Source organism: Lentinus tigrinus (genome assembly GCF_003813185.1).
Source record: "Lentinus tigrinus ALCF2SS1-7 unplaced genomic scaffold L226scaffold_62, whole genome shotgun sequence".
NCBI classification, from domain to species: Eukaryota; Fungi; Basidiomycota; class Agaricomycetes; order Polyporales; family Polyporaceae; genus Lentinus; species Lentinus tigrinus.
This window is the reverse complement of record NW_027137971.1, coordinates 63,368-90,558: the sequence shown is the minus strand read 5'-3', so window position 1 is coordinate 90,558 and position 27,191 is coordinate 63,368. Positions and strand designations below refer to the sequence as shown.

The 27,191-nt window shown below is 52.1% G+C and overlaps 9 protein-coding genes across 9 annotated transcripts; 6 read left to right on the top strand and 3 right to left on the bottom strand.

The window, feature by feature from the left end:
- Positions 1–6,764: 6,764 nt before the first annotated feature.
- Positions 6,765–6,935, bottom strand: L226DRAFT_431941 (uncharacterized protein; the record flags this gene model as incomplete). Its single annotated transcript, XM_067674711.1, has 1 exon — positions 6,765–6,935. A coding segment is annotated over one exon (171 nt), but the record flags the coding sequence as incomplete, so codon positions are not given.
- A 1,223-nt stretch (positions 6,936–8,158) lies between these two features.
- On the top strand, positions 8,159–8,560 carry L226DRAFT_527221 (uncharacterized protein; the record flags this gene model as incomplete). Its single annotated transcript, XM_067679099.1, has 1 exon — positions 8,159–8,560. One exon carries the CDS (start codon positions 8,159–8,161, stop codon positions 8,558–8,560), a length of 402 nt encoding a protein of 133 aa, XP_067529064.1.
- A 974-nt stretch (positions 8,561–9,534) lies between these two features.
- Positions 9,535–14,809, bottom strand: L226DRAFT_617504 (phospholipid-translocating P-type ATPase; the record flags this gene model as incomplete). Its single annotated transcript, XM_067687044.1, has 20 exons — positions 9,535–9,959; positions 10,025–10,114; positions 10,171–10,380; positions 10,436–10,578; positions 10,633–10,866; positions 10,917–10,960; positions 11,017–11,131; positions 11,183–11,328; positions 11,380–11,466; positions 11,531–11,645; positions 11,699–11,782; positions 11,849–12,319; positions 12,376–12,929; positions 12,980–12,997; positions 13,047–13,104; positions 13,156–13,273; positions 13,331–13,615; positions 13,667–13,875; positions 14,065–14,216; positions 14,272–14,809. 20 exons carry the CDS (start codon positions 14,807–14,809, stop codon positions 9,800–9,802), a joined length of 3,831 nt encoding a protein of 1,276 aa, XP_067529063.1. The 3' UTR covers positions 9,535–9,799.
- Positions 14,810–15,143: 334 nt separating this feature from the next.
- Positions 15,144–15,595, bottom strand: L226DRAFT_342863 (uncharacterized protein). Its single transcript, XM_067674090.1, has 2 exons — positions 15,391–15,595; positions 15,144–15,338 (listed from the first exon to the last, which is right to left on the bottom strand). Exons 1-2 carry the CDS (start codon positions 15,458–15,460, stop codon positions 15,175–15,177), a joined length of 234 nt encoding a protein of 77 aa, XP_067529062.1. The 5' UTR covers positions 15,461–15,595; the 3' UTR covers positions 15,144–15,174.
- A 41-nt stretch (positions 15,596–15,636) lies between these two features.
- On the top strand, positions 15,637–16,488 carry L226DRAFT_540679 (uncharacterized protein). Its single transcript, XM_067681922.1, has 3 exons — positions 15,637–16,233; positions 16,351–16,402; positions 16,458–16,488. Exons 1-3 carry the CDS (start codon positions 15,732–15,734, stop codon positions 16,480–16,482), a joined length of 579 nt encoding a protein of 192 aa, XP_067529061.1. The 5' UTR covers positions 15,637–15,731; the 3' UTR covers positions 16,483–16,488.
- Positions 16,489–16,940: 452 nt separating this feature from the next.
- Positions 16,941–20,099, top strand: L226DRAFT_540677 (uncharacterized protein). Its single transcript, XM_067681921.1, has 3 exons — positions 16,941–17,619; positions 18,279–18,585; positions 18,638–20,099. The coding sequence occupies exons 1-3, from the start codon at positions 17,405–17,407 to the stop codon at positions 19,778–19,780; spliced, it is 1,665 nt and encodes a 554-aa protein (XP_067529060.1). The 5' UTR covers positions 16,941–17,404; the 3' UTR covers positions 19,781–20,099.
- Positions 20,100–20,373: 274 nt separating this feature from the next.
- On the top strand, positions 20,374–21,770 carry L226DRAFT_576375 (uncharacterized protein; the record flags this gene model as incomplete). Its single annotated transcript, XM_067685342.1, has 4 exons — positions 20,374–20,937; positions 20,996–21,157; positions 21,216–21,389; positions 21,456–21,770. The coding sequence occupies 4 exons, from the start codon at positions 20,374–20,376 to the stop codon at positions 21,768–21,770; spliced, it is 1,215 nt and encodes a 404-aa protein (XP_067529059.1).
- Positions 21,771–22,237: 467 nt separating this feature from the next.
- Positions 22,238–23,982, top strand: L226DRAFT_548531 (protein kinase subdomain-containing protein PKL CAK Fmp29; the record flags this gene model as incomplete). Its single annotated transcript, XM_067682602.1, has 3 exons — positions 22,238–22,293; positions 22,346–22,980; positions 23,036–23,982. 3 exons carry the CDS (start codon positions 22,238–22,240, stop codon positions 23,980–23,982), a joined length of 1,638 nt encoding a protein of 545 aa, XP_067529058.1.
- Positions 23,983–24,951: 969 nt separating this feature from the next.
- Positions 24,952–27,180, top strand: L226DRAFT_495656 (HET-domain-containing protein). The gene is made up of 2 exons (XM_067677527.1): positions 24,952–24,997; positions 25,049–27,180. Exon 2 carries the CDS (start codon positions 25,057–25,059, stop codon positions 27,022–27,024), a length of 1,968 nt encoding a protein of 655 aa, XP_067529057.1. The 5' UTR covers positions 24,952–24,997; positions 25,049–25,056; the 3' UTR covers positions 27,025–27,180.
- The last annotated feature ends 11 nt before the right edge of the window (positions 27,181–27,191 follow it).

Sequence of the window (27,191 nt, the reverse complement as noted above, 5' to 3'; positions counted from 1 at the left end):
GGTTGCCCTCAAAGTTGCTCCCTCATACCCAGCAAACCAACAAAGACACTAGAACACAGCCAGCCTGTCAAAGGGACACACAGAGGGGGGGAGCAAAGAGACCGGGGGGGAGTGAAAAGAAGGAGGAGAGAGGAGATGGAGGGGAGAGTGAAGGGACAGAAGGGAGGGGATGGAGATTGACAAAGGGAAGGACGAGAAGACAGAGACATGACATCGACGAGTCCACGCTCGGGCCATTTGTGGATTTAGAAACCATAAGCGCGGTCTTTATCTGTGTAGTGGGGAGGAAGCAAGGACTCTACTATATTTTATGCTATGAGACAAGCGATACATAGCATAGGAGCACGAGATAATCATTCTCATAGAGCTATGGAACACAAGTTATGGATATATCATGATGTTATGATGGTGTGTTAGAGCTATGTGAGGCCAAATTTAGCACTGAATGTTATGTTTTGATGCATCAAAAACAAATGTGACCGCAAATTAACGGGTCAATAACGGGAAATTTCTTATTTATACGTAGATATCCGGCTTTAATCCGGTGAGGTTTCACTGGGGGTGAGGATGGGAGGTTGTTTCAATACAGGGTGGGAGACACGGGCAGGGCCAGAGCTGTTGCCGTTCGTGGGAGGCATGGTGGATATATGCGTGTTTTCTTCTATATATGCGATAATGGAAGATGAGGAAGTAGAAGGAGAGGATGAAGGAAGACAAGAACTGGTAGGTATATGTGAGTATGGAATAGGGAAATGGAAAGGGGATGAGCTTGATTTCTTGGATATATGCGTCGAGGGGAGGGGACTGGCAGGGGGAGGAGTTGGGAACTCAAAATGCATGTACTCCTTGGTCTCCTGTGTTACTGTTCAACACATTGAGGAGATCCTCGGATGCTCATGACAACAATTCTGTCAATGGGCTGAGCAGTTCATTGTTGTGGGTTTCGAGGACTTCTTGGTGGGTAGCAGAACATGTGCACAGTCAATGGGGAACAGATGGGAGTTGGCGAGAGAAAGACATGGTGGGCAGGTGTGGGACAGGAGTACAGGTGCAGGTGAGAGTTACAGGAGGAACACCAAGGGCAACTGGAGTATAAGAGGGGGGAACGGGAACTTGTTATGGGCATGAAGCCCTATGGTATTTCATGTGGATGTTCCAGAAGAGTTGTGCTCTCAAGTTGAGTTTGATGCAGTGTGTAGGTTCTTCAAAAAAAAGTGGAAGCTGGCTCGCCAGCTCACACTGTTCAGACAAAAGACATGAAGAGGTACAAACTGCATCATTCAAGGGTAAGTTGGAGATACAGAGGGGAGAGCACAAAAGAGAGTATATCTGTGCTGTTCAAGGGTAAGTTGGAGAACAACGCAGGACCGAGAGTACTATGTATATACATAATGTAAAAGGAAAGAACAAACGTCCAGAAGCGGGAGGCCAGCGTGAACATGTGTAATACTTGAGCGAGTGTTACACTATTATGTCCAATGAAGGACTGCTTGGTATATGAAGCTCTAGCCTTTCCTTTTGAGTGTGGCTAAAGCATGCATTCCAGGCAAATGAGGAGCACTTTGGTGGTGAGCCTCACTCCAGTGCTGAGGTTAACTGGCTCCTGGCAGATAAACAAGAGTTTTGGCTGGTAGCTGCTCCAAATGAGATCCAGTCTCTGGTCAAAAATTACACCTTAGCTTCCTCTGGGATGCAAGGCTACACAACAGTAGTATGGTGCCAACTGCAATCTTGCAAGCACCCAATCAACCCTGGTGTTCACCTCAGTGGAGACATGGGCCTGTAGCATGACCTCTTAGGATGCACAGCTTTAGGGTTGACTAGATGACCTAATGTGTTCAAGTATTAGTAGTACACTGCACTGATAATATACCTTGGCATTAGGTAGCAGAAAACTAGTCTGACAAGGACTAGAAGTGGGAGTGTTGTGGCAATGACAACATCAAGGGACTGCTATTAAACAAGAGGACAAGTACTAGAAATAGACAAGATTATAACTAGAGAACTGAACACAATCCCAACTGGACTTTCTTTCCAAGTTATGGCCTCATTACCCTCTTTCTACTCATTATGTCTTACTCGGACTTCTGCTCTGTCATCGGCTCAATGGATGTTTTATTCATTACTTATACTTACTAGGCTTGATTGTTTGCTTCTACCTCATCACATCCACTTTTCGTCTCCTGTTGACTTTCTATTTCTTTAGACTCTGACCGGACATTTGGATATCATATATAAGCCTTACCTTACAGTTGTATAGTTCCTCAGTTCTGATATCTCAATCTGACTTGTCCTGAAATCTCTGTCTTAACTCCATCTGACCTTCCATTGGACCTCTTAATCTCTGACCTCTGACTTTTGTTCTAGTCTCTGTTTTTACTCTCTGCTTGACTCTCTTATTTGTAGCTTGCTCTGATATAAACTCTGGAGTCTTCCATTGGACTTCTGCAAATTGAAGATGTAGATGTATCTTTAGGCATTGGTCAATAACTTCACCAAAGTCTTCACTTACTGTGTACTATCAGACTTTGGACTTTGGACTTCATCATTGGACTTCCTTCCCAAGTTCGACTTATGTGCATGGTCCTAACAGCTACACTGACCATCATAGTATGATGGCACAATAATAGTTTAGAGATCTGTTTGTAATATAGAGCTATAATGAGAGCATAACAATTGTGGCTCAACTGTTATTAATAATATTCACTAGTTGTGTACTCTTAGCATATAGACTTTTGATTAGTGATCTATATTGAATGTTCAATACATATAAGCTTTCCAATGGATGAATGATGCCAAAGGCATTTAGTGAGAATAAGAATCAAGGAAGATACACATCAAATATGTTTACTGCACACAGTAGACATGGAGCTGAAATAAAGCTTCCAATAGAGCCTCATTTTAGCTCTCAGTTGGCACAAAGAACATTCCAAATAGATAAGAACTGACAAAGATATGCAATAAACAAGTTTGCCCTTATGTGTAAGTATCAGTATATACAAGACTATCATAAGTATAGCCATTTCAATGTCAATTTTAGTGGTCTAGTAGTTCAAGCTACTTGCTGAGCATGTTGTTCATTGCCTCTGTCAATATTACTTGCTAGTATTACTTGCTGCATGCAACCTTGGAACTAATGTCATCCAGTAATCATGACTGCAATCCATCCTATTCTCATTATTTAACTGGAAAGGTGAGACCTTTCTGATGGACTAGAGTCCTTATAGAGTGTATAATATCACTACTTATATTTCTTAGTAGTCTATTAAGCTACTGTTGAAACAAGGGTGTGTTGCTTCTATGCCCAGAAATTTCTGCATCAGTGACTTCAAGCCTACCGAGATGGCACCCTCGGACTTATTTGGACAGGTGCTTGATTACCGATTTGAGATGAAATTCCCACAGCTCCGGATTTTTGGTCACTGCTTTGGCCTCAAATGGCACATAAGTGGTGTTCTATAGCTAGTAAGCTTAATGATTGGTCTTCAAGTGATATTAGTACAGTTGAATCTCTACTAAGGAATTAGCTGCTGGGGAATAATTCCATTAGGGAATAGAGCTACCTTGCCCCCCAGGATGAGAGGCAGTCATATTCCTATTTCTGCCTACCTGCATAAGTAATAGAGTTCCGATGTGTGTCCCGCACCAAATTATTCCCCACTGGGGCCATCCAATTTGGTTGATGCTACTGCTGGCATCACTTCTCTACCACATCTCGAGCTCCAACTCAGAGTCATGTCTCATGTCACCTCTCAGAAAGTGCATCTAATGCAGCTATGTCCATCTGATGCTGCCAAATCAGATTCCAAGCCTCGAGTGCAGCATCTGCCAGCTGCACAGAACACTCCGTCAACCTGCCAAAGTCTTATGCTAGGGGATTGGCTCAATGTCTTTAGATTCATTGATGACCATCCCCATATGTGTTAGGACCGTGCGCACAAGTCAAACTCCGAACGGAAGTCCAAAGTCCAAAGTCCAAAAGTGCACAATAAGTGAAGACTTGGTGAAGTTATTGGCCAACACCCGAAGATGTGTCAATATCTCCAATTTGCAGAAGTCCGACAAGAGGCTTCAGAGTTTATACCGGAGCAAGCTATGAGTAAGAAAGTCAAGCAGAGAATTAAGACCAGAGACGAGAACAGAAGTCATAAGACAAGTCATAACTGAGAAAGGGGACAGAGTTTAGAGGTAGTCCTGTCAGAGTTGTGGCAGAGAAGTGGTGGGGATGAGGGACTTAAGCATGGGATGTAACACATTCTAGTAACAACTTCAGAGTTTGGAGTCCTAAGTATCAAAGGTCCAGAGCCTGGAGTTTTAGAGACATGTGCACAGAATATGACATTAAGCTTGATTATATCAGCCAGCTTTCAATAGGCAAAGCATAGGTAGCCCTCAGGTATATAATTTCAGGTCATATATGTATCTGTACCTGTATAGTATGGGTATCCCATTGCATGACTCTGGCAGGTACATACCCCACTCAAGGGTCTCCATATTATAGAGATAAATGTAAGCTTTTCAACAATACCAGAATTATCCAAAACCAACTAATTGAGAAAGATATGGCTAAAGAAGCAAAGCCAGATGACTGTCATCTACAACCCATGACTGCAATCCACCCTATTAGCATTGATGGAAATACAGTAACAATGTGTTGTATACAAGACAAAAAAACTATAGACACTACAATAAGTCTCTCTAGTAATGTTGATTATGAGCCTTTTGAACTATTGTCAAAAGAGAAGTAATGAGTCAAGCTTTTGCACTTGTAGCACTTAGATGCTTAATAGCACAGCCACTGATGGGCAATCAATACAGCCCTAAGCCAGGGTCCTGCTAGTAACAAATTTTGTTACATTGTGTTTCATTTCTAGTTATATATGTGATCTTAGCACGTGCTTGGGTGCTAGGCTGCAGGGGGTGATGGAAAACTGTCATATGACATCATTCTTGGTCCAGCATTCACAGTTTTTTATCACCTCCTGTAGCCTAGCACTCTAGTTTTTAGTTTTTGCAATAGTTCAATAAACTGATTCAAAAAATTGATAGAGACACTTGTAGCAGAGTCTGTGGTCACTCTAGTGCCTTTGAAGAGGATTTGTTTAATGGCAATAGGATGGATTGCAATCATTATAACTGGATGACATTCAGTAAATAATATTAAGCGCACAAATGCGTGAAACTGCAACTCATTGACTGTGTTTTTGAACTAACTCAATGAACTGATAACAAACATCAATAGAAACACTTGCCACAAAGTCTATAGTGATGCTAGTTGGTGTATAATGGATACATTGTTGCTGCTGTCAAATAATGGAAATAGGATGGATTGCACTCAACATAACTGGATGATATTGAGTGTAGTTATAGTGAAACAAGGAAAGTAAGAAGTGAGTAACTCTGGTAAGTAACACTCTGTCACGCTGAGCACCACAGTCACTGATGCATGATCAAGCCAACCCTAGGGTAGGGTTCCAGAGGTAACAAAATTACTTACATAGCGCTTAAATTCTGTTGACTGCTACTTACTGAAGACTTTCTGAATTTGAACATAATTCCCACAGGCAATGGAAGTTGTGACATCTTTTGGCAGAAAACATTGCACCTAAAAAATGATCTCTTTATTTCTCATCAATTTTAATGCTGAAGAAGTTCAGTATCAAAAAGAAGATCAGTAAATAATCCCATGTAGTTGTTGAACATGCATGAGCTTACTAGGATTGATGGAAGATCATGGCTCTTATCACTAAACCCTGTGTGGGTACCATGGAAAGCTGTAGTCTGTCATGGTACTTGCATTCAGCTATAGCTGTTATGGGCACCTACCATGTGCTATGGCCATGCTATCAGGGCAAGGTTGGTGCTATAGCCAGTCATAGCATCTAAGGGAGGAATTGGTAGCTGGCTACCAAGGATTATAGCCCTCCTGTAGTACAATAGGGTGAGATCTGTAGATGGCTATAGAGCAACTGTAGTACACAAGCATGTGTGCAATAGCATCATATGAGTTGTGTGATAGCCCAGCAGCTCACACAGTTTGACCTGGCTGGCAATATTGCAGCACACAATTGTCATAGCAGTGATAGAGCAATATAATTACTATCTAATTGTGCACTGAGAATGAGTCATCTAGTCCAAAAGATGATGGAAAAGGAGATGCAAGCACTTGAGCATGTTACCAAGTGCAAGAGGGTGAAGGTCTTCAAGGTCTTAAATCTATTCTCTGCGGGCACATCAGTGTGAGCAGATAGAGGAGGCAGGAAAGCACAGACTAGCAGTGAGGTCCAGATGATCTGCAGTGGATTAGCGGGGGAGGTGAGAAGAGAAGGACGATGGACAAGCCTCTGTGTAGATTTTGAGGGATGCCTGGGGTCTGTGACATCAATCATTGTGTGGTTGAACTGTGGATGGTGAGTATAAGCAAGACTAGAGATACAACTAGATGAACCTTAAAGCTGGCAGTCTCTACAGTGGGCAGCATGGTGACTGGTCAAAAGATAATGAAGGTGTGTGCAGTGGGAGCTTAATGAAGAGATATTGGTGCAATCTAAGTGTGAGCACAAGCATCAATGACGCACCAGCAAATGCACTGATGCAAAACACATGTATTTGATGAGAGATTGTATTGCACCTGGATAAGCTCAGCTTTGGGAGTACATGCTTCAGATCTAGGCCCATGTGGTCAGCACAAGAGGTTGGATGATACATCTGATAATGCACCTGTACTAGAATGGTGCCACAATAGTGGTGCATGTAGTCGAGCCCAAGGAGGGTTTCACAATCTGCTTTACCAGGTGCATCGGGACACCCTTGTTCTGGTACTGCTTGATCAGGCCCAGCAGGTTCTCACCAAGGACCTCAAAGACCATGCAGATATGTGTACCTTTCAGGTCCTTGTGCTGAAAGTGGTCAAAGAATGGGATGATATGTGAGCGACTGGAGGTATGTGATCCTGCACATGAAGGGTGCATACAGCCAGCAAGACATTGCATATAACAAGCGATAGCACATATAGTCAGCACATATGGATCGAGCTTGACCAGAGCATCATGATCTGTGGGGCTGCAATAGTCAGTGCATGTTTTGAAAGAGGAGATGGTTGTTGTTGAAGAGAGAGTTGGGGATGGGAGTTGGAGATGGGGGAGATGAAACAGACAATGAATATAAGAGGGGGTAAAGGCTTCACCATGACCATGTGAAAGAACACACCCATCTAGTTGCAAATGTCATATCTGGCCACTGTGGCTTGAGTATGGACAGCTTGAGGTGGGGTCCTGATTTGAACGGGGACAAGGGGAGCATCTGTGCAGTCTTTCATGCTCTTCAAAGCTGCCTTAAGCATGGGACACTAATGCACACAATGGGGGATATGACGCACCATTGCATATATCTCTCACTCAGCTCCAAATTACCCTAGTGCTTCACCTTTACTCTTGCATGCAGACTCCCCTCAGGCAGCTACGTAGTATAAGTATTGTAGAACTGATAACTTGAAACGTGCACTGTCACAATGCATGACAGTCATTGTACAAAGTGAGCCAGCAGCCAAAGAGGATGCACCCTCTATATGAGCTCTTGTGCTGAGAAGAGAGATAAGGCTGAATGTGAATCCAGCTCACTTGCAGATCAAAGCTCGTAAACTCAAAGCCAGACCTGCAATGATCTGGATCTGCAGATTGCAGATCACTGCAGATCCAGATCATTGAGGATCCAGATCAAGGTTGAAAAGTGCCCTTAATCCATGGGTGCAGATCCAGATCACCCACAGATCAATCTGCATTCAGCCTTAGAGAGACGTGACAAATGAAGAGCAAGCTAGTGCACACATCAAGCCGACACATCAGAGCACCCACGATGACACCTGGAGGAACATCAGTCTCCCCCAAGATCTTGGAGTCTTTGGTTTTATCACCTATGTATATAGCTGATGATTGTACATTGTAGCACAATACAATGTATTCTGGAAGAATTGTAGCCCACCGTATAGAAATTCAATGAACCATAGCCCTCTGCAGCCCCCAAGGATATGCTATAGCATGCTGTAGCACCCCATCAGTACAGACAGCACCTATGGTGTGCTATAGCCACCATAGTGTGCTATTGTACCTGCACTGTTTCACTGATGCTGGTGTGTGACAATACTTCTATTAACAATTGCATGGTTGAGGAGCTCACTAAGCCCAAGCTTCTTGGTGATATATTTGATAGACACAAAGTGCATGGGCAGTGCTTCCTTTATATAATAGCACTGGTTGCAAAGAGCTTGATCAAACAGTTTGATGCACAGGGTGAGAAAGTGAGAGACAAGGCTGATAATGATAGAAAGCAGCTGGAGAAGTTGGTGAGGAAGTTGCAGGAGTATGAGGAGGCCAAACAAGACATGTCAGTGGTGATGGGTGCCACAAAGGGCAAGAGAAAGGGTACTTCAATGAGCATCAAGTTTGCAGTTGATAATCACAAGAAGGTTGAGGAGGATAATGACCCTAAAGATGAAATTGATGGGCTAGAGGAGCTTTCTGAGCTGATTTCATTTATTATGATAGTTGTAGAAAAACTCTAATATACTAAAAGCTATCAGAGATTCCAATATTTTTCCTTATTGCCTTAGCTAGCAGACATTTTTGTACCTACATAATGCTCTTTGTATTTTTATTGATTATAACTGGCTTCAAAGCTGTTTATTTATCTTTTAATTCACAACAATCTGCCAGCCCAAAAAGCAGCAGTTGAGTTGAAGTTGGAACTTACCATTAGTAGTGGTCCTGAACTGACAACCTTATGTAAGCACCTGGTTTTGTATGCTTAATGGGGTAGCAGTTCAATCCTAGCCCAGGAAAGTACTTTTAAGGCCTCAAGCTCACTGTCTTATAGGCTTTTGAAGTACAGTGAGAATTGCAGATATTTGTTTAAATATTATACTATATCAAATTAATATCCACTAATGTTCAGTGAGAACTGCCCATATCAAAAAACTGATATACATGCAAAATGCATAGCTAACCATGCACCTGTTGGACTTGCTAACAACCTCTCTGCTTTATTTTTACTCTGCTCTGCTCTTTACTCTCTCTACTCTTCCTACTTTCCTTGCCTTTCTACTTCTTTAGGCTCTCCCTACCACTATTGAGTATTGAGGGTGGAACTTGAAGTGAATGAAGCAGATGTATGATGATGTGCAAGGATGGATGTAATTAATTCAGAATTTAGCAAAGTCTCAGAGTCTGAGAGGACCTGTATGGTGCACAGAGCACTTAGTCAGTACATACATTGTGTAGTGGCAAGAACTCCATTACTTTTGAGAATTATGACAAATGGCTTGACCTCCAATTAAGAGAAGATCCAATTGGTCATAACAATCAAGTTGAGGAAAAGGGCAAAAATTGGGTACTCAGTCCATGTTGTACAAAAGATGCACATCATACACCATAGAGCACATGAATGGAAGGGCAACAGTGGTGTGCAATTGCTAGTATCCACTCATTAGACCACCCAGCCATCTCTCGTGGCAAGGAGTAATATGAGTAATATGTATGTGTACGTAATTACATCTCCATATCTCTCTGTCACCTTCACTCGCCTCGTGTACTCGCTAGCACATACGACCGGGCAACCACCAAGTCCATATGAAGCATGTGAACATCACGTACTACGGTGCAATTCCGGATTAATCACAAGAACGAGGTCTGCGCAGTCATTAGCATAGGATGCAAGAACTATCGTAAAGTACATGTCCGTATAATGATAGAGTAGCGGATACGTAGATATCTGTCGAAAGACAACCCCACCACAGGCGTAGTACTCAGTACCCCGACGGCCTCGCACCCGTCTTCGACGTGTCGTAAGCTCGTATCAACCGCGCCTGGTCTTGCCGCGCCGCGTTCTCCGTCTGACTGAACGCGAAACCACGATTTCTCCGCATGCGCTGTACCGCGCGCACCTTCTTGATCGCCTTCTGGAACCTACGTGAAGAACGCCATGTCAGCGGCCAATTAACGCAATGTCGAGTGACAGGCATAGTACGCACTGCTCTTGTCGCGGTCGGTAGTCCGGAATGTTGTACTTCTGGATCTCCTGCGCGATGTGATACGTTTCCGGCATGTACGTTCTCCGGTAGCTGCGAGCACATCAGCGTGAGCGAGTCACTTGGTGAATAAGTCAACGATGACTCACTATTTCCAGACAAAGTCACGCGTCAAGCAGATGATTGGCACGAGCAGGAGGACGAAGTAGAAGACTGCGTCTGTCCACAGCCGAGGCACAATCCCTCGATACTCGGTCGAGAAGCCGATGGCCGGAGCGACCACAGCGTAGAGGGGCAAGAAGAGCATAGTGAAGACGAAGGAACCGGGAATAGCCGCAACCGTGTACTTTGTCCATAAGCTATGATAACCAAGTTAGCGAGAAGTCAGGCTGACAAAAAGACTCGGGGACATACTCGGAGATCAGAGCTGCCTTGCCAAGGACCGTGAGGAGAACAGCAAGGTACAGCGTCGTTCCCCAGAACCAATGTCCAGAGTCGAATCCGGTCGCTTGCTTGAGGTCGCCCCAGAAGAGAATGATTGAGAAACCGAAGAGCACCTGAAGAGAATGGTCAATACACCTCGACAGAACAAGAGCACTTGTCACACGTACGATACTGTGGTACAAGGCGTTTCCGACCCACAACCAGAACTGCGTCCGCGTGAAGAACGCATTCTTTTGGCCGAGCATGTACAGTTGCGGATAACGGTCGAGGATTCGCGCGGAAACGAACTGATCGAAGATACCGATGACGAGAGGCGGGAGGACGGTAAAGACAACGTTGTACAAAGAGAGTGTCCAGGATTCGTAGGCGATCTGCCCCGAGAAATTGTTGAAGAAGGAGAACTGTCATGACGTTAGCAAGGCTTCGGAGAAGCAGATCCGGACCAACGTACCCAGAACTGCGTCATGTACAGGACTATGTTCTTGTAGAAGGAGTCTAATCACAAAGTTCGTCAATACAAGCTATGCGGGGGAAAGAATGAGATCGCTCACATAACAGGAGCTTTGACAGACGAGTGTAACTCCATGATCCGTGGACAAGAAGCAGTTTCTTAAGGTACCGGAACTGGGAGATGGCAACATCGGCAGCACGCGCAGCTTGAAGACCCTGCAAGAAGAGTGAGCAACGAACACGCTGTGAATCCCTGAGTACACTCACCTCGACACCGGAGATACCAACCCCGACGTGTGCGGCCTGGATCATGCTGACGTCGTTGGCGCCATCACCGATTGCGAGCAGGATCGACTTTTGATTCTTCTTCACAAGCTTGACGACAAGCGCCTTCTGCAGCGGGGATACACGACCTGAACAGACGCGATAAGCGATGGCACGCTACGAAGGTATACCATACGTACAGCAAATGACAGCCTTGCACAAGATCGCGAGCTCGAGGAAAGTCTTCGAGATCTCCTTCTCAAGCGCGAACGTCAGACTCTTCCCATCTGCACAAGCAATCAGGTCACTTCAATTCGGAAGAAGTCATGGAGGACAGAGGGAAGCACGTACCGATGATGAGAGCGAGATCCTCCTGGTCCCCGGTACTCCGTTGGTTCTTAAGCGCCGAAAGTCGCTTCGTGATGAACTCTTGCGTCTCATGCGCCGTCTCCTCATTCACGATGACCTAGCAGCGGCGTCAACATCCGTCTCGGAACCCACTCGCCGAGAACAGCTTACCAAGTTCATCGACTCCGATATCAGCCTGCACGACATGCCGATGTTGATCGCAGTCTCCTGCCTGTCCCCAGTGAGAACCCACACCTACATTCGCATCCACAACGCGCCGTCAGTATTTCAGACGTAGCCCCGGTTCCCCGAGCGACGCACCTTGATACCGGCCATCTGCAGCGTGTGGATCGTATCCGGCACGCCCTCCTGTAGCTTGTCCTCGATAGCCGTCGCGCCCAGGAGGAACATGTCCCTCTCGATGAGCTCCGCCGCCTTGTCCAGCGCATCGCCACGCCCGTTGATCGTCGCGGCAGCCTGGTCGTAGATCGTCACCCATTGGCGGTACTCTGCCTCTGGGATATCGCGAGACGCTATGCAAAGCGTCCGGAGACCGTCCGTGGCGTAGTCCTCGAGGTGCAGGAGCGTCTTCTCGGTGTACGGCTGGTTCTCGCTGAGGCGCTCGAGGATGACCGTGTCCGCGCCCTTGCAGAACAGCTTGATCTTGCCGTCTGGACACCGCACGACCGTGGACATGCGCTTCCGGGTCGAATTGAACTCGCAAACGTTGAGGATCTCGTACTCGAGCGACGCGCCGTGGACGTTAACGAAGACCGACTTCGGCTTACGAGTCTGCAAAAAACTGCTTGTTAGCTCAAACCCAAAACCTCCATCAAGGACGCACGTACGTGGAATTGGTATCCGAGCAATTCTGCCCCAGCAACAAGCGCAGCCTCGTCCGGACTACTCGCCTGATAGTGCATCTTGCCATCGCGAAGCTCCGGAATGACGGTGTGGCACACCGCAAGCAGCGTCAAGAACTCGTTCGCGACCTCGCGCTCGCCACCCGCGTCTGAAGCCACATCCACGAACGGGTTCGATGCGCCAGTGACCATCGCACGCAGGTCCGCAAACGAACGCCAAGCCTCCTTGTCGTCGTCGCTGTCGCCGCGGTGGCTCTCGTCGACGACGTCTGCGTACGCAACACCACCGATGGAGCAGAACCGGAACTCCATCTCGTTCCGTGTCAGTGTGCCGGTCTTGTCGCTAAAAACGTACTCGATCTGACCGAGCTCTTCGACGAGCGACGACGTCCGGCACAGGGCGGGGGTGTCCGTCTTTGCGTAGTACATGTCGAGGTCTGAGTTGATTAGCTGTGCCTGTTGGAACTTGACGACTTCCATCGTCACGATGAGCGAGATCGGGATCAGGTTGTTGTACAGGATGATGAACGTCAGGATGTCTGGGTGGGTGTGAGATGAGGTCTTGGGTATATTAGCCGAACAGTCTGACCTTCGATGAAGCCCTTCGCTGCAAGGAATGTTAGCATTAGCTCAAAAGGAGGACGCCACTTGCTTACCTCTGCCACTGATAGTCGACTGCTCGAGCAGATACCACTGTGCGCTGGAGAAGAACCACTACAGCGGCGAAGTCAGCAAAAAGGTCAACCAAGATCGCAACGAGCTCACCTGACGAATACTGCTGCCGATTGTCGAGCCGATGGAAAGAGCCAACAGAAAGACGAACAAGAAGACGATGTGGATGTTGACCTGGCGCTCTACGGCTGTACGCTTGATCGGCGCAGCGCTGCATGACCGTGAATACACAGATACACATAAACACGACGAGAACGTGGACACTTACGTCGCATTCCGCATCAGCTTCGTCTCGTGGCCAGTGAAGACGACGAGCCCGTAAGCCCACGGCGTGTTCCGGATCTGCGCTCCTCGCAGAAGCAGTTGATCTGGGCCAAGGGGAACCTGCTTGGGGACGCCACCACTCGAGACAAGCTCCAGCGTGCCTTCATACGTGTACAGCGAGTTATTGGGGTGTTCTGAGCGCAGCGTGCCATGCAGAGACGTAACCAAGTGCGGGGAAGTCAAGTTGGCTGTCTGCGGCGAAGCCTGCTTGATCTTCAAGTTGGTCTCTCTGCTATATGTGAGGGGAGTTATATCGTAATTATAGCAATTGACAACTCACCCGTCGAGGTTGGACGTCTCAATGTAACAGAAGCCCTCTGGTTCACTCGAACTGAGCAGGAGGACGTCCGCGGGGATGAACTCGTCGCTCTCCAGTCGCAGCACATCTCCGACCATGATGTCCTTCCATTTCTTGTCCGCAAACGTGCCGTCCGGCTGCAGGACCTTCGCCAGACGCGAGTTGAGCTCGGAATCTGATTGGTGACGTTTCTACCGTAGTGTCAGCATCATCTTCTATGTGCAATCGGGCGATGCTCGAGCGTCGCACAGCTTAGGGCGCAGCAGCGCGCTCTGACAGACGGCAAAGCCGCTCTTCGCCGCCAAGCGACGTAAGGAGAAGGGGGACGCGTGCACTTGCGAGACAAGACTGGGCGCGGAAGCCAGAGGAGGGGTACTCACCAAGTCTTCCTGAGTCTCCTTGAATGCGGACGCTAGTAGTACAACACTTAGAGGTGCAATGGTGGTATATCTGTTCGTGGGAGACACGTCGGGTATCTGCTGGATGAGGGCAGTGAAGAGGAAGAACAAGTTGGCGTATTTCGAGAATTGCTCTGCGCGGGAGCGTGAACAAGTGCATTCGAGGGCAGGGCAAAATACAGCACGCACCGAAGAGGAACTTGGGAACGAAGGTGGCAAGGTTGTACTTGCTAGTGGAGACATAGTTGTTGCAGAAGTCGCTGTTCGCGATGTGGTTGTTGAGCGCAATGGCACGGTCGCCGGTGAGGACTTTCTCCTTCTTGTCCCATGGCCACTTCCACCGCTTCTTGAGCGACTTTGACGGTTTGCGCTGGTGGGTCTTGGAGGGACCAGGGAAAGATGCGGAACCCTGGAAGGGTTTTGAGGTAGGCTGGTCGTCGTCAAAGGACCACTGGTCTGGTTGGATGGAGGTGGGCAAGCTGAGCTGAGAGTTTCCGACACCAGCGGGAGGTGCGCCAGAGCGAGCAAGGGGCAGGCCGCTCTCCTTGGACTGCATAGCAGGCGGCCGGCCAAAGGCAGAGTCGGGGATGTCGTCGTCATCGTCGAAGAAGGGGTCCAGAGCCTGCGGAGGAGAAGAGGAGGGCGGGTAGCCGGTGTTCGCAGGCTGATACTGTTGTCTGGAGGCGGGGTTGGCCTGAGAGACCAAGCGAACGAAGTCGTCGCTCATCGTAGCCAGCGATGAGCTCGTCGAGGAAAGCAGCGAAGGCGAAGGCGAAGGTCGTCGTCGATGTCGGGAACTGCACCGAGCGCCCGTCGCGCGCCGTCGGCTCGCCTCTTGACTGCGCTTCCCGCTGATTGCCTATTCCGTCAACCGTTCAACAAGATCCCGCTCTCCCTCGATTCAACGGGGACATGGACAATCCGACCCTTTAAGAAACTGGCTCTGTCTCGAGGAGGTACTCACGTTCTCGCAGGCAGCACTCAAAGCGCAGAAGTTTGTACGTGAATTGTTAACCTGTAGCAGTTGTTGACTACGATGGCAGAAATGTCGACGCCTGACGAACAACCGTAAACACCGGAAGACCATTCCCCCTAGCCTCCTGGCCAGCAGCGGCAAGCATTGACACGTCCCTTATCTTTTTTTCCGGGTGGCCGTTCAAGAAGATTACATGGTTGAGTACGCCAGGATGCCACAATTCCGTCTACCGCACTACGGAGAACAATTGCGCCACATTCGGAGGCACCGACGAATTCCACTTTCACCAGCTCATCAGCTCACCGACGACGATATGAGAGACGAACGCACACCATCGTCGCCATGAACGAGATGATGAAGTACTCTCGAGCTAGGTCGTCCGTTTACGTTCAAGTACGACATTATGCTCGCGAACTATTCGAACCGCGACCATAGCCCATCCCTGCTCTACTCGGGACGTTCGAGAAGGGCAAGGCCATCGTAGCAGATGCCGTCAAAGAGGGCAATACGGGCAAGAGCGGTGGTGGTGTTCTTGGGAAGAACGTGGTGTGGCATGTCACTGTTCGACACTGATTCGCATGGTATTTCAGGGAGTGTTCCAGACCCTAGAACGAACACATTCGCTCTCCTCCGCCCATCTTTCCCTGTATTCGACTTTTAATTGAGGACCTGGATGTCTGATGTATACGACTACTTGTGCCATGGGTTCCTCTCGTCTCCTAGCATTCGGTCGGTGAGCTGCTCTCTACGCGTTGTATCTTTGGATCAAGAGATGCGAGAGGTTTCCGGAGATTGGTGGGCCCCGAATTTGCCTCCCCCAACTTCAGTCTCCAATCGCCTTCTATCTTCGTTCGTTTGCCCATTGTCGTCGCGTGATTTTCCAGGCGTCCTCGTCCTTGAACTTGATGCCCAGCGGGCTCGGGGGCATGTCAATGACCTGCTAGTGCAGCGTCTCGGGCCGAACGTTCCCTACGCGGGTCGCCAGGCCGGTGCGGAAGCTGAAGGCGAGGGAATTGTTGCATCGCAACGCAGTAAGAAGCTACTGTACGAGCACGCGCGTTCTCCCAAGCATGCGGTATTCTCAGCAGGCTTGAAGATGACCGGCGGCGGCTTGAAGCCGTTGACCCTGGCGGACGCACCGCCCTTTTTGTCATTCCGACCATCAGCGACGTGTACTGTACGTCACCACCAACATGAAGACGAGGGGGACAGGAGGGTCGAGTACGTATGCATACCTGCATCATCAGAGTGGTCAGCGGTCGGAAAGATGGGGAAGGTGTGCAGCAATGTACCATTCAAACCTCGGCTCGCTGAGTGGTGTGAAGGAGAGGATTACGCACGACTCTGCTGTTGTGTCAGCCGCATGCGCTGTGATGGTAATCAGAAGCGCTTGGCGTACGGGAGGATATTTGGACTGTGGTTAAAGCGAGGTCAGAAAAGGACAGAAGAATAAGAAGAGTGTCGGATCCGAGATTCAATCATGACGGGCTGGTGGCGGCCGAAGTCGGGGATCGGCAGTAGTAGTAACTGCGGACAAAGAATGACACGAGAGGTTGAGTGTGCGAAAAGGACAAGGTCGGAGCCTGTGTGCGTGGCGTACGCTGCCGTATATGTGGTAGTAGTACAGTGGCCGAGGGTGACAGTCTGAAAGTAGAATGCACGCAGGGGCCGGGTGAGTAGTTACCGATGGAACGGGGATGACAGAGGAGGGACCGAGGGAGTGGATGTCGCGGAAGAGAAGATCAGGGTCTGGACGGGGAGGGGGAGAGATGGACGAGTCTGGAAGAAGAGGGTGAGAATGCCGAGGAAATGAGGAAGCACTTTGGCAGAGGGGATGTATAAGTTCGGACGTCGGGCGTGGTTATTTGTCAGTCGTGCGAGGACATACGCCAGCTGGGGTGGTTACGTGGACGTGCAGCCTACGGACAGCACGCGCATGCATGAGAGTTGGCTGTGCGATGAGTTGCGCTGTGTGATGGCAGCACTGGATCGTCGATGTGCGCATCACCGAGTCGCCGGCCGGGAGTACCCCATCGGGCATGACGGCGGGGGTTGCCGTGGATACGTGGATGTGATTGGATGATGGAGCGCCCTGGACTTGTCTGGGATGGCCGAGCCGTGTTTTAGGCCGCCTTGTCCCGCTGCCCTTTCGCTGCTCTTATTCGCACCTTGACTCTCTTTTGTCGTCCTCTTCGTCCTCTTCCTTCCTTTCGTTACCGCTCTCTGCGTCCGGCACGCCCCTCACGACTCTGCGACGATCGCCTCCCTTCTCACCCGTATCTCCGCTAATCGCACCCATCCATCAACCGGCCCCCGTACCCACACACTCTACTCTCTACGTCCACCATGTCTCTCAAAGCCGAGCTCGAGACTTGGGCTGCTGCTCTCCAGGCGTACGACCAGGAAGACTTTGAGAAGAGCTTGGAGCTCTTCTCCCAGATTGCCGACTCCTCCAAGATCCTCACCAACATTGGTCTCATCTATGCCACTCTTGGCGAGCACGAGGCTGCTGTCGAGCAGTTTACCGCTGCCACTGAGCTCGACCAGTATCTTGCTGTTGCGTGAGTCCTCTTCTCTTCTCTCTCCCTTCCCGTCCGATGCGCTGGCCACAGCGTCCGTCCCTGCGCCTCCTTCCGCAGTCCGCTTTCCGTTTCCCGTCCCCTCTTAGCCGGCACAGTGCATGCCGCTTTCGCTCGCATAACTTCAGTCTATTCCAATCCTTCGCCCCCAATATTCAGGCCATTCGGGCTCCCAAGTTTGAGCGTCCTCATGTGCACAGTCTCTGCGCTGCCTTCCCACCACGCAGTCCCTTTCCCGCACTCGTTCTGCAATGTGCCTGCCGTCCCTTGACGACCGAGCGTCCTCCATATCTCCTCCATGGGAATCCATCCCTTGTTCAAACCGAACGAGCTCCTCCTCGGACGCGCCACGTTCAACAACCTTTCCCTCTTTCTTCTCGTCTTCGCACCGGCACCAGGTGACCGTGTACTTTGCCCGTCCAACTCCCGCAACCTTCTCCACCCCCCTTTGTTCTGAACCCGTCTCCGGATCCATTCCATCCCGGACCCCCGTCCGGCGCTCGTTTTCCTCGTCATGGCTACAGATACAGCCCTTTGTTTGTTGCCTCCTCCTGAGACCTCCTACTGATCCCGCGCGTCCTTGCACCGCCTCCCCCTTCGTACATGCATTCTCATACCCACAACTAACGTGCTCTCCCCAGATATTTCCAATGCGGCGTCTCCAACTTCCTCCTCACCCGTTACGATGCCGCCTACAACGACTTCTCCTCTGCGCTCCTCTACCTCCGCGGCAACCAGTTCATAAACTATGAGCAGCTTGGCCTCAAGTTCAAGCTCTTCTCTGCCGAGGTCCTCTTCAACCGCGGCCTCACCCAGATCTACATGGGTCAGTTGCAGGAGGGTCTTGCAGACATGCAAGATGCCCAGCGCGAGAAGGCCACAGAGGAGCACGGTGTCATCGACGACGCCATCCAGGACCGCGGCGAGGGCTACACCGTCTTCAGCATCGTGAGTCCTTGCACCGCTTGACCTTTCCATTTGCTCACGAAACCCGCCTCAGCCCGTCGGTGTCCTCTACCGCCCCGCCCAGAAGAAGCTCGAGAACTCTAAGGCCCGTGACTTCCTCGGCAAGGCCAAGCTCGTCGCCGCAGAGTCAACCAACGACCTCTTCACCGAGTTCACCGGCGTCGCCCGTCTCAAGCAGGGCATCACCCCCACCAACGTCTTCCTCGACGACGGTCCCACCTCGGGCCTCACCCGCTCCGCCACCGTCGCCGCGCCCTCCGTGAACGTCCCCAAGCCCATAAACGGCGACGACCCGAAGCCGTCCCCGGCACTTCAGCGCGCCAAGACCACGATCACCGTCCCCGCCGACGCCCGCGACCGTATACGCGCCGCCGCCGGCACCCCTGCGCCCGCGACGCCCCCAAAGACGTCGCCCACCGGCCCGGCTGGTCCCTCACTCGCTCGCAGCGCCACGTCCGCAGGCACCGGCCGCGGCGCCAACGCACCCGTCCCTCTCGGCCTCAACGGGCCCATGCGCGGGTTGAGCATCCGCAAGAACGGCTCCCCGACAGGCCCGAGTCCCCCCGCGCAGCAACAAGGCGCTGGAGCCCGCATGACCGAGTTCTACGACGACTACCTGGACGGATACACGGGCGAGGCTGCGGAAGAAGTTCCCCCGCTGCCGAGCTCCGAGGGCCGCGTCGCGAACTGGGCCAAGGGCGTGGGACGCGGCGGGCGCCCGAGCGCACCCCCGAGCAGCTACGGCGGCGGCAGTATCGTGGGCGGGGGCAGCGTGCGGCGGAAGCTCACGCGGCGGGGGACCAGCCGGAGTGCGGGGCCGCGGAGCCAGACGGGGAGCAGCTTCTACGGGGGATACGAGGAGGAGGAGGAGGGGTACGTAAGCGGGGAGTACGAGGACGTGTTCGAGATGGTGAAGATCCGCGTGAAGCTGTACTACCGCGAGGACGTGCGCGGGATGGCGCTCCTGCCCGAGACGCCGTACGAGGAGTTCATGGACATGGTGACGCGCAAGTTTGGCGTCGTGCCCGGTGCGCTCGGCATGAAGTTCAAGGACGAGGACGGCGGCAAGGTCACGATCCGCGACGAGATGGACTACGAGCTCGCGATTGAGACGGCGAGGCACAACGCCAAGGGCAGGCCCGAGGGACGCCTCGAGATCTGGTGCATGGACGAGTAGGCGGGTCCCCGGCCTGTCCGTTCGTCTCGCCCTCGCTCGCTCTTTCTCATCTGTATATAGAGGGTTCGCTCCCATCGGGTTCTCTGTGCCGTCTTCTTGCTGGATCTCTGCTCTATCCTATCCCCTCCCGACACTCCCTTCCCGTACACCTCATCACCCCATCTCTCGGAGTTACTCCCCCTCAATACACCCACACACATCCATCCATCCCACTCCGCTCTTAATTATGCTCTGCGTGTAGATCTCTCTCTCCTCGTATCTAACCCCACCCGTGCTCGCGTTATTGGATATATACTGTTCCTGTATACTGGTTCGTCTTCTCCCCCTGCACACCCACACCCCCGGTCTGGAGTCGCCGTCGTGCTCGCCCTGTGTTTGAGTATATGTTATTGGCGGTGGTAATGCGATTATATTCGGGGTACCCCTTTGCTGCGTGCAGGTAATCGCCAAAGTGGCAGCTACGCTTCGTTTCAACAGAATATGGCGGAGGAAAATGATGCACATGCTAGATCGAGCAAAGATAGGGGTTAATTCATCGGCCAGGTTGCTAAGCGCCGAGCGCGCTTCACAATAACTGCACACCCCCCACCAGCATGCTAGACAAGTTTCGGATCCGCAGGCCCGCGTACACCCCAGGGGAGCCTCTCCCTCCTTTGGAAAGTGTACGCTCTGGTTTCACTTCAACATCGTGCTGTCCAGACGTGATCAGTGCCTACAAGGTCATCCGCGATGTCGAAGTACGGACCACGGAGCAAGCGGAAGCCAACCTCGTCGCTATCCGCACCCTGGGCTATCTCCTCCTCTACCCAATATCGCAACAGGCTGTGTCTGTGGTTGTCGCGGATGTGCTTGCATGCTATGACCGTTCTGGCCGTTCTGGGGGCCACGGCTCGAGCGAACAGGCGGACTCGGACAAGCTGTATGAGCTCGGTACCTCATACCTTCGCCATCTGGTCTTATTATGCGAGTTCATCTTCCTGTTGACGCTCTTGAGCATTCACACTGACGAATCTGATGACTATATAGTTAGAGGCCGCCATGGCCCGTACCCCCCTATGTCAGACGATTCCTCGAGACCACCGTTGGACGTCGTGCGGGACGAATATAGAAAACTCTTGTCAACATCTCCAACAGACTACTCGACCGCGAGAAAACAAGTGCGTAAAAAATTTTTGAAGGGGGAAAGTCGCCCTACCGTCTTCATCACCTCCGCAGGCTCTTCTCCGCGACGATTTCCGCTGCATAATAACCAGGGTGCCCGACATCCGTTTCATTTCTTTTCCGCTCCCACCGGGAACTCCGCGTCCTGACTACACAGAGTGCTGTCACATTTTCCCTGCGCTCTCTGGGATAAATGCGGAGGATGCTGTCGGCGATGTACGTATTCGAATATACTGCATAACACAAGCATCCAGAACCTGATCTTCGCGCGCAGGAGCAGTGGATAGTTTCCGTATGGGAACTGTTGGACCGGATCGGCTACGGAGGGCTTCAGAAGGAGCTTTCTGGAGCGAACGTGAATCGGCTGGACAACGTGATGACTTTGTCCAGCTGGATGTTCGGCTTGTTCGACAGCATGGAGGTGTGGTTTGAAGAAATGCCTACAAAGGTCCGACCACCCGCGCAGTTTCTCTGTTTGTTCAGGCTAACTCAACATGGATCACGTCGTCTTCAGCGAGATTGCTATCAGATCAAGCTTGCGCCTCGATTCAAGGACGACTACGCCGGATTGGGCCTGTCCCGCGAGGTGCAGTTCCACCACGTACTCGGAGATGAAGAGGGCCTCGAAGCACCGCTGCCGAACCCAGCGTACCTACGCCTCCATGCTGCGTGCTGCCGCATCGCACACGCAGCAGGCGCAGTGGAGTACGTGAAGAAGATGGTGGACGAAAAGGAGGAAATACAGGTGTTGGACAGGGATGGAGGTTCGTCCCGAGTCCTGGAGTTTGTGCTTCGTAGGTTGGGCGGTGTACCGTCTGTCTCCCGCTGAAGTGCACGCGGTTCGCTGCATCATCGCTTTGCGACGTCTTCTGTGCACTGTTGTGACCAACATCCCCTTGCCTTGTGCGCACAGTGCCCCTCAACGTCCATTGACTTGACCGCTGAACAGACCGAGCCTTTTGACCCACTATGACATCGGTACCGGATGTCTCCTCGGAGAGGTCATTGTACATAAGTAGTCACGTGCCACGTGGCTACAGACAGTCGCCCGGCCAGTGCAGCGTCTCTGGTCGCGTTCGTTCCGCCCCCGTTCTCGAGCTCGTCCCTCGAGTCCCTCCGCAGTCCTCGTCCATAGGCATGTCCTATCTTCGGAAAGAGAAGCTCGTCTTTCACTTACGCGCAGTCTCCATCTTGCAGCCTCGCCCTCCTCACTCCTCACCGCGTTCATTTCACCTATTCACCCACTCGAGCCCCGCTACCGTGACCCGTTGCTTGCCATGTCGCACGTTTTCCGCCATGGCCCTTCCTCACAACGACAACGACCTCTTCGAATATACGTCAGGGCGGTGGCTGTAAGTCTCATGCATGTAATTATACGGGACATGCACCTAACTCGTTGTCCAGCGTCAACGACAAGCTTCGTCACGCTGAGCGCAGACGTCACTTCAACGTCGACGCACTACGTCGGCTTGCAGCACAATCAGTCAACCGGAAGCCTGATGACATCGAGAGCCTGCGAAAACTAGCCGAGGGCGGGTTCAACCGCGTCTTCCTCATCACCATGCGCGACGGCTTCCGCATGATCGCGCGCATCCCGTACTCGAATACGGTTCCCAAGTACTTCGCTGTTGCTAGTGAAACGGCTACGCTGGCATTTCTCCGTTCCGCTGGGGTACCTACGCCGGAGGTATACGGATACTCCCCTACGCCGGACAACGCGGCGGGGACTGAGTATATCTTCATGCAATACATAGAAGGCGTTAGCTTAGCCGACGTGTTGCCCGGCTTAGATGAAGGGAACATCATCTCCATTCTACGCCAACTCGTTGAACTGGAGTTGAGCTTGCTGATGATGCGTTTCCCGGCCGTTGGAAGCCTGTACTTTGCCGAAGACCTGGCAAATGCAGCCGGGAGCCCCTCTGGGCCTACTAAGCCAGGCATCCCACTCCAGACGGACAAGCGTTTCTGCATCGGTCCAGAGACAAGCTTCCCTCTGTGGTATGGTCGGAGGTCGCAGCTCGACGTAGACCGAGGACCGTGTACGCCCCTTACCTGCCTTCTGTCGTCGCTCCTGAAGCTAATCAATCGCTGTAGACGCAACGTTCGAAGAAACCCTTGTAAGAGGTGCCGAAAAGGAGCAAGCTTACCTACGGCGGTTTGGTCGACCGCTGTTGCCCTTACAGCCCGCAAGGAGGGAAGCTTATGGGTACCAGGAACAGCAGCCGTCAGACCACATCGAAAACCTGGACCGTTACCTCCGCATTGCGCCGTTGATGGTTTCCAAAGACAAGAGACTCGACTACTTCTGCATGCGCCATCCCGACCTCCGGCCGAGCAACATCATTGTTGCTCGGCCGCCTGACTCTAATCAGTATGCCATTGTCAGCATCATCGACTGGCAGAACACCTCCATCCTACCCCTGTCTCTCCATGCCGCTATACCCACATGGCTGCAGAACAACGATGGTACTGACTGGCAACCCGAGATGCCGCCTTCGTTGCCGGAGAACTTGGACGACATGGACGAATCCCAGCGAGAACGAGAGTTGGAACTATACCGTCGCCGCTTCCGCCATTACTACTACATTGAGTTCACAAGGAAGTACAACATCCTCAATTACGTGCCGTTAGCGGACCCCATGGGCTCGCTCCGTCGCCGCCTTTTCCGTCACTCCCGTGACCTGTGGGATGGCGAGACCTTGGAGCTGAAGCTTCTGCTGATACAGGCGACCGAGAACTGGGAGGCGCTTGCAGGAGAAGGCGTGCCGTGTCCTATCGCCTTCGACTCTGATGACGCACGCGAGACGAGGAAGCTGGTTGAGGTGCAGAGGGAAGCGGACGAGTTGCTGGAGATTTCGCGGGACACGATCGGCACGGCCGGGCCGGAGGATTGGGTTCCCGTTGAACACTACGAGCAAGCCATGGCACTCAGCAAGCAGTTCAAACAGTTTGCATTGTCGAGGGTCGAGGATGACCAGGAACGGGCTCAGATTGCGGCGCACTGGCCCTTCGATGACAGGGATGAGGAAGACTGCCTGTAATGGTTCGCTACCATGCCCACCCTCGTAGAAGCTATTCAGTAGAACGAGGACATCTTCCCAGGACCCATTCCACTGTAGGGCCCGGCCATCGACGAATACGCATTTGTTGGTGAGTCGTACGAACGGTGCGTGCCATCATACTGTCATAGGACAGACGAACGTCACCCGGTGCTTCGCCTCTCCCAGCACTGCGTCGAGACTGCATATCGAAATAACCCGCGATCCCCGAGGCGGAACCAACGTAGCCAGCCAGGAAAGGTGGGACCTAGGTATCGGTCGAGGCAGCGAAATGGGACTATGGAATATGAATGCGGTTCCAAGTTCAACCTCGCAAGCGCCAATGAGCTGTACTCCCGGCCCAGGCGCCCTGCCGAGTCTTGATGTGCCTTGTCTGCCACATCCACGAGTCGAAGCCTCAGAAGCCCTACATCCGTTCTTGTCACACAATCTTGGGCTCGCACGATACCCAGCCATTGTGACTAAGAAGGAGCCGGTTATGCCACAACTGGCAGCGTGGCAGCAGAGCTAGTAGGAAGCCAAGGACGGTCACACAATTGGCTTGGGAGGCGGTTCAGGTTCCCGGCGGCATCGTGAACGTCTGGGTCCCATGGATATCGCCTCAACGCAATAACTGAGCGCCGTCTGGTCTGATAGATCCGAAGAACACTTGGATGCGTCATCCTTGTTCTCTTCTAGGTAAGATATCACCCTCAAGGACGCTCAGGGCGGTGATAAGTATTAGTACAATCCCGATATCTGTGATCCTCTGACCTGACCAGCACCGGTCCGACTTCCATCTGTCCCTCATGAGTGCTTCTAGAAGCAGCGTCTCAAAGAGATACTTCCATTGAACCTTCTGGGATAACTGGGCGCAACGCTGTGCTATTACACTGCCTCGACAGAGGGTGAGAAGACGTCGATGTGTTAAAGAGTGTGAGGTCAGGATAAGCCCGCCTTTTCCCTCACATTCTTTTTCCTTCTAGCCTTATCTCTGGTGAGGTACATTCTGCTCTAGGTGCGGGTAGCCTTGTGCATGCACGTATACTCACTGATCTGCGCCATGTAGAATCGCACATGTGGCTCTTGCACACAGAGAAGCTCCAGCTACGCTGGTTTCCTAATCCCAATGAAGTTTCCTACGCTGCCCTCTCGCACGTCTGGAATGAAGACGAACAAACGTTCCAAGATACCCCGCACTTCGCACCCGCTCACGGCTCCCTTGCCCGTGGCGCCTTCCGTAATGCCCGGGATCGTGTCTTCCGCCGACCTTCGCTCAAAATCCGCAACGCCTGCGTCCGCGCACGGAATGACGGCTTTCGTTGGCTCTGGGTCGACACCTGCTGCATCGACAAGACGAACAGCACCGAGCTATCCGAGGCAATCAACTCCATGTACGTCTGGTACCGCACCGCAGCCATGTGCTATGCGCTCCTCGACGACGTCCCTTCCGGCGAAGACCCGCACGCCCCCAACTCTGCCTTTCGGCGCAGCCGGTGGTTCACGCGCGGCTGGACATTGCAGGAGCTCATCGCGCCCGCCTCCGTCATCTTCCTCGCGGATGACTGGACCATCATCGGTCCCAAATGGCGGCTGGCGCCCCTCCTCGAGAAGGTCACCGGGATCGACCGCCGCGTCCTCACGCACAAGCGGCCCCTCGACGACGTGAGCATCGCCTGCCGCATGTCATGGGCTGCAGGGCGCAAGACGAGGCGCATAGAGGACGAGGCGTACTCGCTCATGGGCCTCTTTGGGGTGTACATGCCGACAATCTATGGCGAAGGCAAGCACGCCTTCGTCCGCCTTCAGGAGGAAATCATCAAGAAGTCGCCCGACCAGAGCATCTTTGCCTGGGGTCGCACACTCGACGACCACGCTATGGGCACTTTCGTGTCGACCGCGCGGGAGCACGACTACGCGCCTTCCGCTCACCTCGAGACACTCCTCGCTCCATCCCCAGCCGAGTTTGCAGCGTGTGCGAATATCAGTCCCATCTCACACTGGGAGTTGGCTGAGAGGTTGCGGACTCCTGAAACCGTGCCCGAGTATACGAACACGAGCTCCGGGATCAGGACGACCTTGCCAATGGTCAGCATCGCGCACACCTCCTCCGTCGATGCCGCGCTCGCGTTCCTGGCATGCGAGGACGGTAAAGGCAGACTTGTCGCGCTATACCTAAGGTCACATTCCCGGACGAGCGCAAGCAACAAGTACTTCGTCGGAGGGTACATTGCCTGTGGTGGGCGGCGGAACCACTACTACCGCGCCACGCGGCTCCGCCTGCCAGCGCTGAACGAGCTCCTGTCTCCCTACCACCAAACCTCCAAGAATGGCAGTCTCCCCATCCAGCCGAGCTTGCGCGAGGTCCACATCCACTCCCATCCCGACAGCAGCTCGCGACTCCGATTACCCGGAGCTCGTGACTCGGATTCGTCTGCGGTATCCTCTATAATCTTCTTCGAGCCGCCCTGCACGATCGTTCTATCTCAGCGGTCCATCAAGCGGCTTCGGAAGATGGGCTATGTCGAGCCCAAGATTCCGGACGGCGGCTTCCGACTGCAGACTCCCGGCGACTATCGCAGCATCTCCTTCCTCGGACCCGTTTCGTTCACGGTACACCTCGGGGTATGTCCGCTCGATCTATCGAGCACCCCAACGCAGACGTCCCAGCTGTGGGCGTCGGTGCGGTTCGATTCTGAGGTGGATGACCTGTTATGGACTGGATCCTCCGGCACGGGGACGTTACGACGCTCAGGGAGCAAGGAAAACTCCTATGCTTCGAGACGGACGGCTCCGACTAGGGATGTCAACCCGGACGAGTCCATGCTGGTCCAGACGTGGAAAAATGCGTGTGAGACGTTTGGAAGCAGAGGGAAGCAGGTCCGACTGACGTTCAGCTATCCGTGGTCGTGTGTCGCGGAGCATTCGATGGCGGAGGTGTACGAGCTGGATATACGATATGAAGGCTACTATAGTCAGCATCCTAGCGGCGTCGGGATGTGGCAAACGGCCGGGACTGCAACGACAGTTAGCAGTGCCGGCTAGGCAGATACCTTACTGTAGTGTTTACTCGGACTCAGGGATTGTCACTGTTGCACCCAGGAATCATACCCATACATACTGAAGCGCAATAGCAGTAGCTACATACTGTAATATCGAATTATAGAGTACATCATCTATGCCTATTGGCACAATCTCACCACCGCCCAGGT